This window comes from Oncorhynchus nerka, linkage group LG9b (assembly GCF_034236695.1).
Source record: "Oncorhynchus nerka isolate Pitt River linkage group LG9b, Oner_Uvic_2.0, whole genome shotgun sequence".
NCBI lineage: Eukaryota > Metazoa > Chordata > Actinopteri > Salmoniformes > Salmonidae > Oncorhynchus > Oncorhynchus nerka.
The window spans coordinates 19,364,761-19,377,723 of NC_088424.1; the positions used below are offsets into that span (position 1 = coordinate 19,364,761).

At 42.9% G+C, this 12,963-nt stretch overlaps 1 protein-coding gene across 8 annotated transcripts in view; it reads right to left on the reverse strand.

Annotated features, from left to right (window-relative positions):
* LOC115114401 (nonsense-mediated mRNA decay factor SMG7-like) overlaps nt 1–12,963 on the reverse strand; it is a 30,762-nt gene that overhangs the window by 6,426 nt on the left and 11,373 nt on the right. For all 8 annotated transcript variants that reach the window (XM_029642592.2, XM_065013413.1, XM_029642590.2 and 5 more), the window contains exons 5-18: nt 12,032–12,164; nt 10,061–10,232; nt 9,871–9,942; nt 9,548–9,698; nt 6,049–6,184; nt 5,594–5,756; nt 5,131–5,290; nt 4,855–4,925; nt 4,700–4,760; nt 4,456–4,575; nt 1,136–1,553; nt 801–939; nt 484–623; nt 3–257 (exon numbers count right to left, since the gene is read on the reverse strand). In XM_029642592.2, the coding sequence (XP_029498452.1) occupies nt 3–257; nt 484–623; nt 801–939; nt 1,136–1,553; nt 4,456–4,575; nt 4,700–4,760; nt 4,855–4,925; nt 5,131–5,290; nt 5,594–5,756; nt 6,049–6,184; nt 9,548–9,698; nt 9,871–9,942; nt 10,061–10,232; nt 12,032–12,164 (2,191 nt within the window). The remainder of the gene's footprint in view (nt 1–2; nt 258–483; nt 624–800; nt 940–1,135; nt 1,554–4,455; nt 4,576–4,699; nt 4,761–4,854; nt 4,926–5,130; nt 5,291–5,593; nt 5,757–6,048; nt 6,185–9,547; nt 9,699–9,870; nt 9,943–10,060; nt 10,233–12,031; nt 12,165–12,963) is intronic.

Sequence of the window (12,963 nt, forward strand, 5' to 3'; positions counted from 1 at the left end):
ACCTGATGCATCCCTGGATGGTGAGGTGGGCTTTTGCCCAGCTGTACTGGCTGCACAGGCTTAGTGGGTGACTGCTGCTGTTGTTGTTGTTGGGCCAGAGCCTGAAGCTGCACCGACTGCTGCATGGACTGCTGGGCCTGGGAGGGCTGCTGCTGGGGAGGACCCTGTTGGCCCTGGGGGGGCCCCTGGTTCATGGCCCCCGGCCCTGCTGGCCTCTGCTGGCTGTATGGAATGTGCGACGGTTTCCCAGCCTGGACCTGGTAGGTCCCATAAAAATAAAAAAAAGTTGTCATTCATTTTTTTGTGTGATTGTTTTTTTGGTTCCAAGCACTTTCATTTGCTTACATAAGAGGATATAGGACTGGTTTCCCAGACAAATTCAGCCTACAGATTCTCCAATGAAAATGCTTTTGAGTCCAGGATTAGGATTAATCTGTGCCTGGGAATCTTGCCCTTAGAATTGAGCAGAATCTCTCCCTTTACCTGCTGGGCGCAAGGCTGCTGAGGGTGGGAGACCGGCTGTAGGAATGGCCCGGAGACAGACATGCCTGTAGAGAAGGTGAAGCCAGGGTTCATGGAGAACGCCACAGGAGGAGGGATCACATAAGACGGAGAAGGGAAACCTGAAAAGTTCAACATCAAGTTAGTTTAATGAATTTAAATGGCAGAATACAATTGAACTGCAAACAGTTTACACATAAAATAGAGAGGGTTATTCGCTACTCTTAGATCTAAAAATCTTTTAAGTGTAAAACTGTTTAATCTAGGTATGTGATCACTGTGAAAGGTGGTGCTGGTACCTGGTCGGCTGGGCAGGGGAGGGAAGGCTCCCGGGTGGTGGATGGGGATGAACTGGGAGGAGCAGGTAGTCTGGGTCTGAGTGACTGGAGTCTTCCGGGCCTCAGACACGGGTGTCCTCATCTCCGGCTGGGCTTTCACCTGCACCGAGACACACAAACTATGGGTCAGTAGGTAGTAAAAACTCCAGTAAACATGTCTGCGTCCTAAATAGATCCCATAGGGCTCTGGTCAAAAGTAAAGCACGATATAGGGAATAGGGTGTCATTTGGGATGCATACATACAATCACAGAATAAATCCCACCTTTAGAAAGAAAAACAATTCATTCGTTCTACCTGTTTCCCTGCATCTGCAGCCTTCTCATGGCTGTTCTTCTTCACCTCACTCTTCCTCTTGCCATCCCTCTTCTGCTCTCCTTTTCCCAGCGCTCCGTTACCTTTGCCGAAGTCCCTCCGTTCCTTCCCTGCATCCTTATGGTGCTGGTTGCGGCTGGGCTCCCTGCTCTGCTCCTGGGGCTTGATGTTCTCCTTGAAAGTCACTACGGGTCTCTCGCCGATCTCCAACACACTGTTCTGGGTCTTGCCCATGGATAGGACTGACTTCAGACCCATGTTGCCCTCGTTGGGAGTCTGCTCTCCATTGGAGGACTCCTGGAGCACAGGGGCATCCTTCTCCTGGGGCTCTTCAATTGTCAGCTCCTCAATGTCAGTGATGAACAACAGCAGACTGTCGCTGAACTTGTACTGAATCAGCCTAGAATACACAGCCACAGGCATTGTCACATACTGTTGCATCTTGTAGGCTATTCAAGTAAGATGGAAACTACTGACATATTGGTGCATGTGGTAGTTTAGTTCATAATAGGTCTTTTCACACTGCATTGTTCTTAGTTTTGGGCTATCTTAGACCCAGGCTAAGACTGTCCCTGGCTAGCTTAACCTGTGTTTACACAAGCATTTGTTAAGAGGTGGGGAGTCGACTCCAAAATAATCAATTCCTTGCCCGTCGACTCCCATTTCTGGTTGTCAAGCGTCAAGCCACTAGGAATCGCCTCTTAAGATTCTGTATTATCTTCAATGGAGGAAACTAGTTGTCATAGTCTACTTCGAGAACAAACTCTCGCATCTTTCACAGAAAAGAAAGGGCGAGCGAGGGAGAGAGAGAAATGGGAGGGGCACAGCCAGGCCACCATGCAGACAGAACTGTGCATCGATAATCAAAAGATGTAGGCAATGTCTCGGGAAAGTTAACTAAAGTAGGCTGAGCTATTCTACACGCAACAGACCGAACACACACTAGCGTTTTGCATAGCAAGGAGAAAGAGCAGGCGAGCCAGCGAGGGAGAGAGGATCGGGGCAGGTAGACAGAGACGAAACCGTGCGTATATCTTGGTTATCTGCATCTCGCAATGTCTTGCCTAGCAAAGCATTGTAAATTAACCAAAAGTATATTAAAGTATACCAATTCCTACACATCACCTATATTCAAACAAAGTTGGCCTTTTATAGGCTAAGTTGATGAGCAATAGGGCAAGATCATACTCATGGCAGTCCTCTAGAACGCAAATGTGTTCTTCCTAGTAGGACTCCGCAATTTTATTTACTTTCTTATTTAACTAGGCAAGTCAGTTAAGAACACATTCTTATTTTCAATGACGGCCTAGGACCAGTGGGTTAACTGCCTTGTTCAGCGGCATAACGACAGATTTTGTCCTTGTCAGCTCAGGGATTCGATCTTGCAACCTTCCGGTTACTAGTCCAACGCTCTAACCTCTAGGCTACCTCCAGGCTACCTTCCGGGAAGAATGAGGTGGTGAGTGCGCATGCGTTTTGGGAGTCGAGCAAGAGTTCACTCGGTCGACTAACCACAGGAGTCAGAATCGACTCCAAAAATCATGGAGTCGTGCACCACTATTATTAACCCTGGGCTAAGCGTCAGCCATGGGCTGAAGAGTCACACTTGTATTCCAAAGCCATGGGCTTACGGACAAACATGTGACCAATGTTAATAAGCTTTATTTATTAAACACATTACTTCCTCATTATTTTGCTTCTAGCCAATCATTTCATGATAATCTGCCTGTCCGACCTCGGGAAATAATCTGTCACTTTTGACATGCGATATCGCCCATGTACAGCGAATGCTGTGCATGGATGAGACATCAACTTTTCTTATCCAAATCAAATCATGCAACAATATTATCATCATGGATAACTATATCCAATTAAATGTCAATAGAAAAGTTAGAATAAGAGATGAAAAGAGTGTTTGCTTTGCTGCCCTTCCAGCTGTAGAGTTCGACTGCCTTCAGTTGGCTAGCTAAGTGTAGTGGTGGGGAGTTGACATTCAACCCATCAACTCCCGGCGTCGACTCCCATTTCTGGGTGTCAAGCATCGATTCTGCTAGGAATCGACTGCTCGTCTCCAAACATTTTGTATTTTTGCAACGGAGGAAATTTTCCGTAGTCGGTTTTAGATCACCGTTCTAGGCAATAGATCGCAAAGCAGGGAATCCCAGCTAAACTTCTTGGAAATGGCCAGTTTATTTTCTCATTCATAAACAGTCAAGTGCAAATATGATTCAGCAGGAAGGACATCTACCATGGATCCCTAAAATAATTATTAGGATCACACTTCATCAATTTAAATATTATGGGGACACCTTCGGCAGCCAAGCACAAGTTACCAGTGTAGCATATTATATAGTCTAGACATGACGTTGAAATATATTCACGGCAACAATAAAAAAGTAAATTAAAGGTGAATAAATTAAGAATTACAAGGAGCAGTTTGGAAAAACTGATCCTGTGTGATTACTCCTCTGGAACAACACACGTTTGGATAATAATGACAAAATATCACTTAAATATTCTAGTTCCTACACATCACCTATATTCAAACAAAATAGGCTTTTTATAGGCTAAGTTGCTGAGCAATAGGGCAAGATCATACTCATGTCAGTCCTCCTGAATGCAAATGTCTTCCTAGTAGGACTCAAATAACGAGGTGGTGTGTACGCAGCCGTTTCAGCATGTTTTGGGAGTCAAACCACAGGAGGCGAAGTAGACTCCAAAAATCCTGCAGTTAGCCAGCCTGCATAGCAACCATTTTTGTTAGCCATAGTAACCAATGTTCTTTCACAATTTTCTTTTTTTTTAATTGACAGGTTTTTATCCACATGAGGATGAAATAGTATACATGTACTTATTAAAATACTGTGCAGAACGCATCACAGGCATATGCAAATTATATGAAAGTGCAGCTTTTGTGATTGGACAGTGAAAATTCTATACGTTGTTCTTGACCCCGTTTCACACTGGCTATTTTGGCACCATGTTTCTGGGGCTAGCCCCAAAAAGTCAGTGCTCACCCTGCTCCAGAGCAGGGCCAGCTAGCCCTGGGCTAAGGTTGGTGCTAGCTCATTTTAGAATGAGCAAGTGTGGACACTCACTTGGACTTGGGGCTAAAATCTTCCTTAGCCCAGGGCTAAGGGGCAGTGTGAAAATGCCTAATAAGTCAGTAGTGCGAAGGTAAAGAGAGACTGTTGCATCTTTGAAAAGCAGGCCATTATTCAAAGATAAAAACATTTTAGATTGGCGGTATGGATGTGGTAGTTCGTAATAAGTCTTTAAAACGGTGAGAGTTGAAGACTCACCCTGGTTGGTTGTCTGCCACCCATTTCCCTAGACTGATGAGCCTCTGGTGACGGGCACGGACTGGCAGACCCTCCTTGTCCACAGCAACGCCTTGGTGGCCTTTAGTGAAGTCAAGGATCCTGGGAAAGGGGTATACCAAAACAGACCAGGGTTAATACAAGAGAACATGGAACATGCTATGCACACAACCACACAGTCTATATGGAGGACAGGCTGAGACAAAAGGGTAAGTAATGCAAGTACCGTAGAGCTGGCCGGAGAGCCAGAAACCCCTGTAGTTCAAACTCCTCTGGAAGTGGAGTCACTGGAAAACAGATAAGGGACATTAGAGACAATCAACTAAATTAGAACTCTAACCAAGAATGAGTATCAAAGCAGAGATTTAAAATGGGCATTACCTGATGCACAGGAAACATCATCTTCCTTCGGTTGGAAACTGTTCAGAATGGACACCAGCCAAGGCCAAACACTGAGGTGAAATAAGAGCAAAATCTTTTAACTAAAACGCAGCTAATACAAAAACACAAGTATTCCTGCTATTGCTAAGATCTAAAAGAAAGGGTCCAAAAATGAGTAAACAATAGAATACGCTACAACACCAGAGAAGCAGAACGTATCAAACTAAAATATGACACCTGGAGGGCAAATGTTGACATAGAAAGTGAAAAACATACTACTGTCGTTTGTTCACAGCACTGTCCTGAAAAACAGTGGATCGCAGTTTGAGCCAGTCCAGAGACACCTTGATGGCCGGCAGTGGACATTCGCCCATGATCTCCTCTCCTCGGTTCTTATTCAGTAATGCTTGGCTACACATGATACCCAGAAATGACACTGAAAGGAAGAGGGCAATAAAATACCACCACAAGTAAATCCAATTCTGTCATTCTAATTCGACAAAGAGTGGTGACATCTGATAGACTATGAGGTTGAGAAAAGCGTTTGTGACAATCTGCTAGCTGGGCCTTGCAGTTAATACAATTACATCTAAGATGCAAGTTATCAAATCCATTGTCAGTACTTCCAGATTTTTAAACATAGAAACAAACTAAAAACTGCATAACCACGAACAGGCATGTCAACCACAAGGTGAATCGTCTCATGCATATTGAGAAACAATTTGAGTTGGGGACATACTGAAGAGGCCGAGAAGTTGGAACCAGCCGATTTGCTCATCGGAGCTGAAGCTCTGGTCATCTGCTTCGTTGCCAAAGTCCCTCAGATGGTGCAGCTCAAACAGGTTGATAATCGTGATGTGGACCAGCTGCTGGGAGCTGAAGGCTTTCTGTCGAATCAGCCTCTGCAAAAAAATAAAATAAACCATGTTTAAGCTATTTTAAATATATGGAATTGGGGTAGCTTCAGACACAGATTAAGCCAAGTCCTGGACTAAAAAGCTATTTCAGTGGAGAATCTCCATTGAGAAAGCTTTTCAGTCCAGTACAGGCTTAATCAGTGTCTGGGAAACCAGCCCATAGCTTGTTAAGTGCAGTAATGCAAAGACTTTCATAGATAAGTACATATCCAAGATGGCTCTATCCTTAGTTCACCGTCAAAGGATTTAAACTTTACTTTTAAGTTGAAATCTTTACCTGAAACTGCTCTTCCAGCTTCTCCCTCAGGTTGTTGAGCTTCTCCAAACTCTTGCTCAGGTAAACGTGACCGTGGAACTTGATGAAGGCCTTGATGAAATCTGACATACTCCACTTTGTTTTGACCTCATCGTGGCTGAAGATAAGACTGGGATTAAGCATGTATACAACAAGTTCAACTCCTCTCTCAAGTCCACACACTGTAAACTAGGGATGGACTTGAGTAATCGAGTATTTGAACGGACGTCAAAACTCGGTCTTTAACCAGAGAAAAAAAATACAAAACTATTTGGAATGTGCTGTGGCTGCCCAAATGTCTTGAAGACCACGTTAATTAGCTTTGACTTTAGTGTTACATTTGTGCATGTGCATTTGCGTGGCACAACAAAAACAAAGCACCACTCTCGCTAAATGCCCTTTTCCTCTCCATGTCTCTCACTCAATAGCGTTCCGACCGCTCCCTCTACACACGTGTGCAAAGTCCACGCACAAGCTCCAGTTAGTCCTACAGTAATAAATGCCTAAGAAAACGTCACGCACAAGCTAGATCTCTTGCCAAATGACAGTTTCAGAAATTCTAAATGGACTTGTTGATTAAAGTAGGGAAATATGTTCCAACAAGATGCAGTTTTGGAATAATTGTTCTGTCTGTTTTCTGCTTAGGCTACTTTGCTAACTGGCAGCGCCATTTAGAATTGGTTAGCCGAGGCTTTGTATATCAATGGAGTATATCAACTCCATTTCAAATGATGACTCTTAAGAAGTGTTCCAGACACGAGATGCGCATCACTACGCACTGGCAACTTTTTTCACTTGGAAAAATATTCTGTTATATTACATATGTATTTTTACTATAACAGGTGTGTCTTGACTGTGATAAGGGCTAAGAGCGTCTTGTCTGCTAAATTAACACAACAAGGTTATGCCATTCCACAGCCATCAGCTTCTACAAGCAAGCCACTAAGGTTAATGCAGCCATCAGCTCATCTTAGGTTTCATTACATACAGAGAAGAACTACTGAAATAAGATCAGCGCCAACTCACCATCAGTACGCGAATATGTGTTCTACAAGGGAAGCACACAGCATTCTTCTTGCCAATGTCCAGAGGTTGACGAAATCCGAGCAAGAGTAGCATTCCAGAGGGACATCAGAGACTGCAGCCAGAAACATGGCTTACTGGGAAGACGCTATCCGAGCTGCCAGCTCTTTCTCCACAAATCGCGCCCAGAAACAAACATCTTTCTGGTAAGAAGAGTGGCGGGAGCTGTAGGCCTTGTATGACTAACGAGACAATGGAGGAACTCAAATCCTTGTTTCACCTGATTTAAATTCCTCAAATCAAATGTAGACCGCATTATCTTCCAAGAGAATTCTCCTGGATATAATCACAGCCGTATATCCCCCCGAGACACATCGATGGCTCTGAACGAACTTTATTTAACTCTTTGCAAACTGGAAACCATTTATCTGGGAGGCTGCATAGCATTGTTGCGCAGTGTTTTTAACAAAGACTTTCTAGAAAACATAGATCCAAATTTTACCAGCATATTGCATCAACTACAGTTTATTGGAACTTGCGTCGAAGATGTAAACTGGCATTGCTTACTCTAACTTCCGTTAAGGCCCTTTTCTGAAACTTGAAAAAACGCCATTCCCAAACCAGAAACCGTGGATTGATGGCAGCATTGATGAAACTGAAACTCCACTGCTTTTAATCAGGGCAAGGTGTCTGGTAATATGTCCGAATTTTTGTGTGGCATATATTAATCAACCAGCTGGCCGGTGTGTTTACGGACATATTCAAAATCCCTTACCAGTCTGCTGTTCCCACATGCTTCAAGAACCATTGTTCCTGGTGTGTCTGTGACTGCCCAGAATGTCTCATGAAGAGTTAATTAGCTTTGACCCATTAAGTGGTCACAGACGATGCAATCTTGCACACTGCCCTAACCCACCTGGACATACTGGAATGCAAGCTCGGCATTCAATAAAGTACAAAGCATCCATTTAACCCTTCTCCAACCCCCAATAGCGTTCTGAGTACCACACGTGTGCACTCCAATTTGCTTACCGCCCAAATAGGTCCACAGACGATGCAATCTCAACCACACTGCACACTGCCCTAACCCACCTGGACAAGAGGAATACAGCTGTTCATCGACTCTCCATTCAATACCATAGTACCTCCCTGTCAAACTCGAGACCCTGGGTCTCGACCCCTGTGCAACTGGGTACTGGACTTCCCTGGCCACAGGTGGTGAGGGGTAGGCACAACATCTCCTCCCCGCTGATCCTCAACACGGGGCCCCACAAGGGTCAATCATCAAGTCCAACTCAATCATCAAGTTTGCGGACGACACAACAGTGGTAGGCTTGATTACCAACAACGACGAGACGGCCTACAGGGAGGAGGTGAGGGCTCCAGTGTAGGAAAATAACCTACACTCAATGTCAACAAAACTTTGTGGACCTACACCCCCTATCCACATCATCATAACATCACAGACAAACTGAATTGGTCCACTCACACTGACAAAGAAGGGCAATAGTTTCAACCTCAGGAGGCTTGAAGAATTGTTCTGCTGCACTTTGCAAACTTCTACAGATGCCATTCGAGAGCATCCTGGCGGGCTGTAATATATCAACTGCTCCGCCCTCAACCGTAAGGCTCTCCAGAAGTGTCTGCACATTACCTGCCCTCCAGGACACCTTCCTGATCATCATTACATCATAAACCACTGCCTGTTCACTTCATCCAGAAGGCGAGGTCAGTAAGGTGCCAAAGCTGGGACCGAGAGACTCAACACTGAAAAAAAAACAGTTGCCATTCAGCCATCAGACTTTAAACAGCAATCACTAACATTGAGGTTAATGCCACTTTACTAATGATTGTGTTCCATGATATAATATAACCAGTTGGTTTCAATGAACTAATCTTAAAAGGGTATGTTTTGCATGTCCCCAATCACATCTTCAAGATATGCTACTTCCTGCATTTGGAAAGTTACATATATTGAAAATGTGACTGACATCCAAAACATTTTGGGATTATTTCAACAATGGAATAATAAAACAAATACCAAATATTGTTTGTGGGTGGAGTTTCTTTAAAATGGCAATAGTTTTTTATTAAATATATATGGAAATGTAGCTATTAGGATTTATTTTCTGTAATGTTATGATAAATTAGGCATTGTTACACACTGTTGGAATATAGATAACTGCACCGAATATTTTCCAGTGCAGGCCTTGTATTCTAAAAATAGACTTATTTTCATTCGAGTGCTAGGAAAAACATTCTGTGAATACTCAAAACAGTCCCAATGCCCATCCCTACTGTAAACCAGCTGGCTGATAAACACCTGTTAAGGACATCACACTCATTAGTCCCTTCCCAAATGATGGTTGATAAAGGTGGGAAAATAAACACAGCTAAGCATAACACCTTTTGAAAAGAGTGGTTGAAATGAGGCTACAATAGAAACACTCAATGATACCTTTCAATGGCTTTAGTGAGAGCTTTCTGCAGGTTGGTGGAGGCGGCAGGGAAAGGGAACTTGACGGCGATGCTCCTGCAGTAGTAGAATATCGTTGTGAGGTGGTCCCCTTTAGAGGAGGCCAGGATGGCCAGCTGATTGTAAGGCTGACCTGTTGGAGGAGAAAGACATTGGAACATCAGTGAAATGATCAGGTTAACAAAAGATTTCATATGCTGAAATTATTTTCTTATCAGGTGAAATTTTGGAAGTTGCAAAGAAGTACATTGATGCTCTATGTACCAGTAAACAAATACTGTACATTAAAACCTTTAAGTACTTACCATTTGAGGGGACAAGTTGAGCTGCATGTCTGTAATAGGACTCTGCCTGGCTGGTTTGGTTGCGATATCGTGCTTGAAGGGGGGGAAAGGAGATAAGCAAAACTGCTCAAAGCACTGATTGGGAGCCTGATAAAATATTGACCTCAAAATGATCTGCCCAGTGAAATTATTTTGTAGTGTGAAAACTCACCAATGTCGCCAAGGTGGACAAGACAATGCTGGCAGATATAAGAGCAAGAGCTAGGTTGGGGTTTTACAATGGTGCTGGGGTTGGTCTGTTTATTGCTGATAATTCCAAGCTGAGATGATTTCACACGACACGGCAAATCCACGTTGAACACGGTACACAGCTCCTGTAGTAACTGTTAGAGGAAAGGGTCAAGTTACTAAGAGTTGACGGGTTTTGCTTCTGTCATTTCGACATTGAGATTAAAAAATGTCCAGCATCATTTGTATTCTGATTAACATACTTATGTCAATATGATGAACTGCTTACTTAATAAATTCTAGACATACAGTTGAAGTTGGAAGATTACATGCACCTAAGCGAAATACATTTAAACTCCGTTTTACAATTCATAACATTTAATCCTAGTAAAAATTCCCTGTTTTAGGTCAGTTAGGATCACCATTTTATTTTAAGAATGTGAAATGTCAGAATAATAGTAGAGAGAATTTATTTCAGATTTTATTTCTTTCATCACATTCCCAGTGGGTCAGAAGTTTACATACACTCAATTAGTATTTGGTAGCATTGCCTTTAAATTGTTTAACTTGAGTCAAACGTTGCGTGTAGCCTTCCACAAGCTTCCCACAATAAGTTGTGAATTTTGGCCCATTCCTCCCGACAGAGCTGGTGTAACTGAGTCAGGTTTGTAGGCCTCCTTGCTCGCACACGCTTTTTCAGTTCTACCCACACATTTTCTATGAGATTGAGGTCAGGGTTTGTGATGGCCACTCCAATACCTTGACATTGTTGTCCTTAAGCCATTTTGCCACAACTTTGGAAGTATGATTGGGGTCATTGTCCATTTGGAAGACCCATTTGCGACCAAGCTTTAACTTCCTGACTGATGTCTTGAGATGTTGCTCTAATATATCCACAATTTTCCTACCTCATGATGCTATCTATTTTGTGAAGTGCACCAGTCACTCCTGCAGCAAAGCACCCCCACAACATGACGCTAACATCCCAGTGTTTCACGGTTGGGATGGTGTTCTTCGGCTTGCAAGCCTCCCCCTTTTTCCTCCAAACATAACAATGGTCATTACGGCCAAACAGTTCTATTTTTGTTTCATCAGACTAGAGGACATTTCTCCATGTGCAGTTGCAAACCGTAGTCAGGCTTTTTAATGGAGGTTTTGGAGCAGTGGCTTCTTCCTTGCTGAGCGGCCTTTCAGGTTATTAGGACTCGTACTGTGGATATAGATACTTTTGTACCCGTTTCCACCAACATCTTCACAAGGTCCTTTGTTGTTGTTTTTGGGAATGATTTGCACTTTTCGCACCAAAGTACGTTCATCTCTAAGAGACAGAACGTGTCTCCTTCCTGAGCAGTATGATGGCTGCGTGGTCACATGGTGTTCATACTTGCATACTATTGTTTGTACAGATGAACGTGGTACCTTCAGGCGTTTGGAAATTTCTCCCAAGGATGAACCAGACTTGTGGAGGTCTACAAGTTCTTGGCTAATTTCTTTTGATTTTCTCATGATGTCAAGCAAAGAGGCACAGAGTTTGAAGGTAGGCCTTGAAATACATCCACAGGTACACTTCCTATTGACTCAAATTATGTCAATTAGCCTATCAGAAGCTTCTAAAACCATGACATCATTTTCTGGAATATTCCAAGCTGTTTAAAGGCACAGTCAACTTAGTATATGTAAACTTCTGACCCATTGGAATTGTGATACAGTGAGTTATGTGAAATAATCTCTGTAAACAATTGTTGGGAAAATGACTTGTGTCATGCACAAAGTAGATGTCCTAACAAACTATAGCTTTGGCAAGTCGGTTAACAAGAAGTGTGTGGTGTGGTTAAAAAAAAACAAGTTTTAAATGACTCCAACCTAAGTATGTAAACTTCCAACATCAACTGTATATCTGCAGAGCTGGCAAATAAGGTTCGGCCAAAAACCTAAGATTCTAGTTGCAACTTACTTGTGTGTAAAATCCACTAGCTGCCTCGAGAAACAAGGACAGATTGGCCTGCACCTCACTTCTATTGGGGTTGGCTCTGTTCTTGGCTTGACTCTGTAGTGTTGTTATTTGATTCTTAAAAGCATGATTCCAGCTGAAAAATGAGGTGAGAAAATCTAAGTAAACTTTCTTGTTTCAGAGTCAAACAGCTGATGATAATACATCTACTTCCAACAGTACAATAGTTGTATTGTGCTTAAGAAAAAATTGACTCACTTCACAGTTATTACCAGAGGTGGGACCAAGTCACTACTTTTCGAGTCACAAACAAGTCTTAAGTGGACCGGGTCAAGTCTCGAATCAAGTCCATGTCGAGCATTCTAACAGCAAGTCAAGTCACACGTTTTTTCAAGTCCTGTCAATAAAACAATCTTTGTCTACTGAGGCTACCAGACAGCCCTTTTCATAGTCTACAAAATATTTTGATCACGTAATAATTCATTTTAACAACAAATTCCAAATGGTTAAGTAAATAAGCAATTTCAAAACAAAAAGACCAGTACGCCTATGCTAGTAGTAATTGTTGCTCGATGACCCATTGCTGGAGAGCCTGCAAAGTAAACAGTTCACATTCTTGATTAACAAAACATTTTTGGAGCTGTATATTTGTGGCAATCTTCTCTCCCTACAATCTCATAATGCAGCTGCATCCAATGCTATAGCTGTACAGCAATCCAGTCGCTAGCTCCGTGATCCGCAAACTTTTTGACACCTCCCCCAGGTAGCCCCTATCATCATCATCAACAAGATCATAATTTCTCCAGAATGCAACATTCATCACATGATATTGAAGGCAGTGCAATGTTACAACTATCTTCAGACAGCCAGTAGCCACCAGGCTATAAGAAAATGATCAATGAAATTGGCAGGTAGCTTAGCGTCACTGTTCTGGC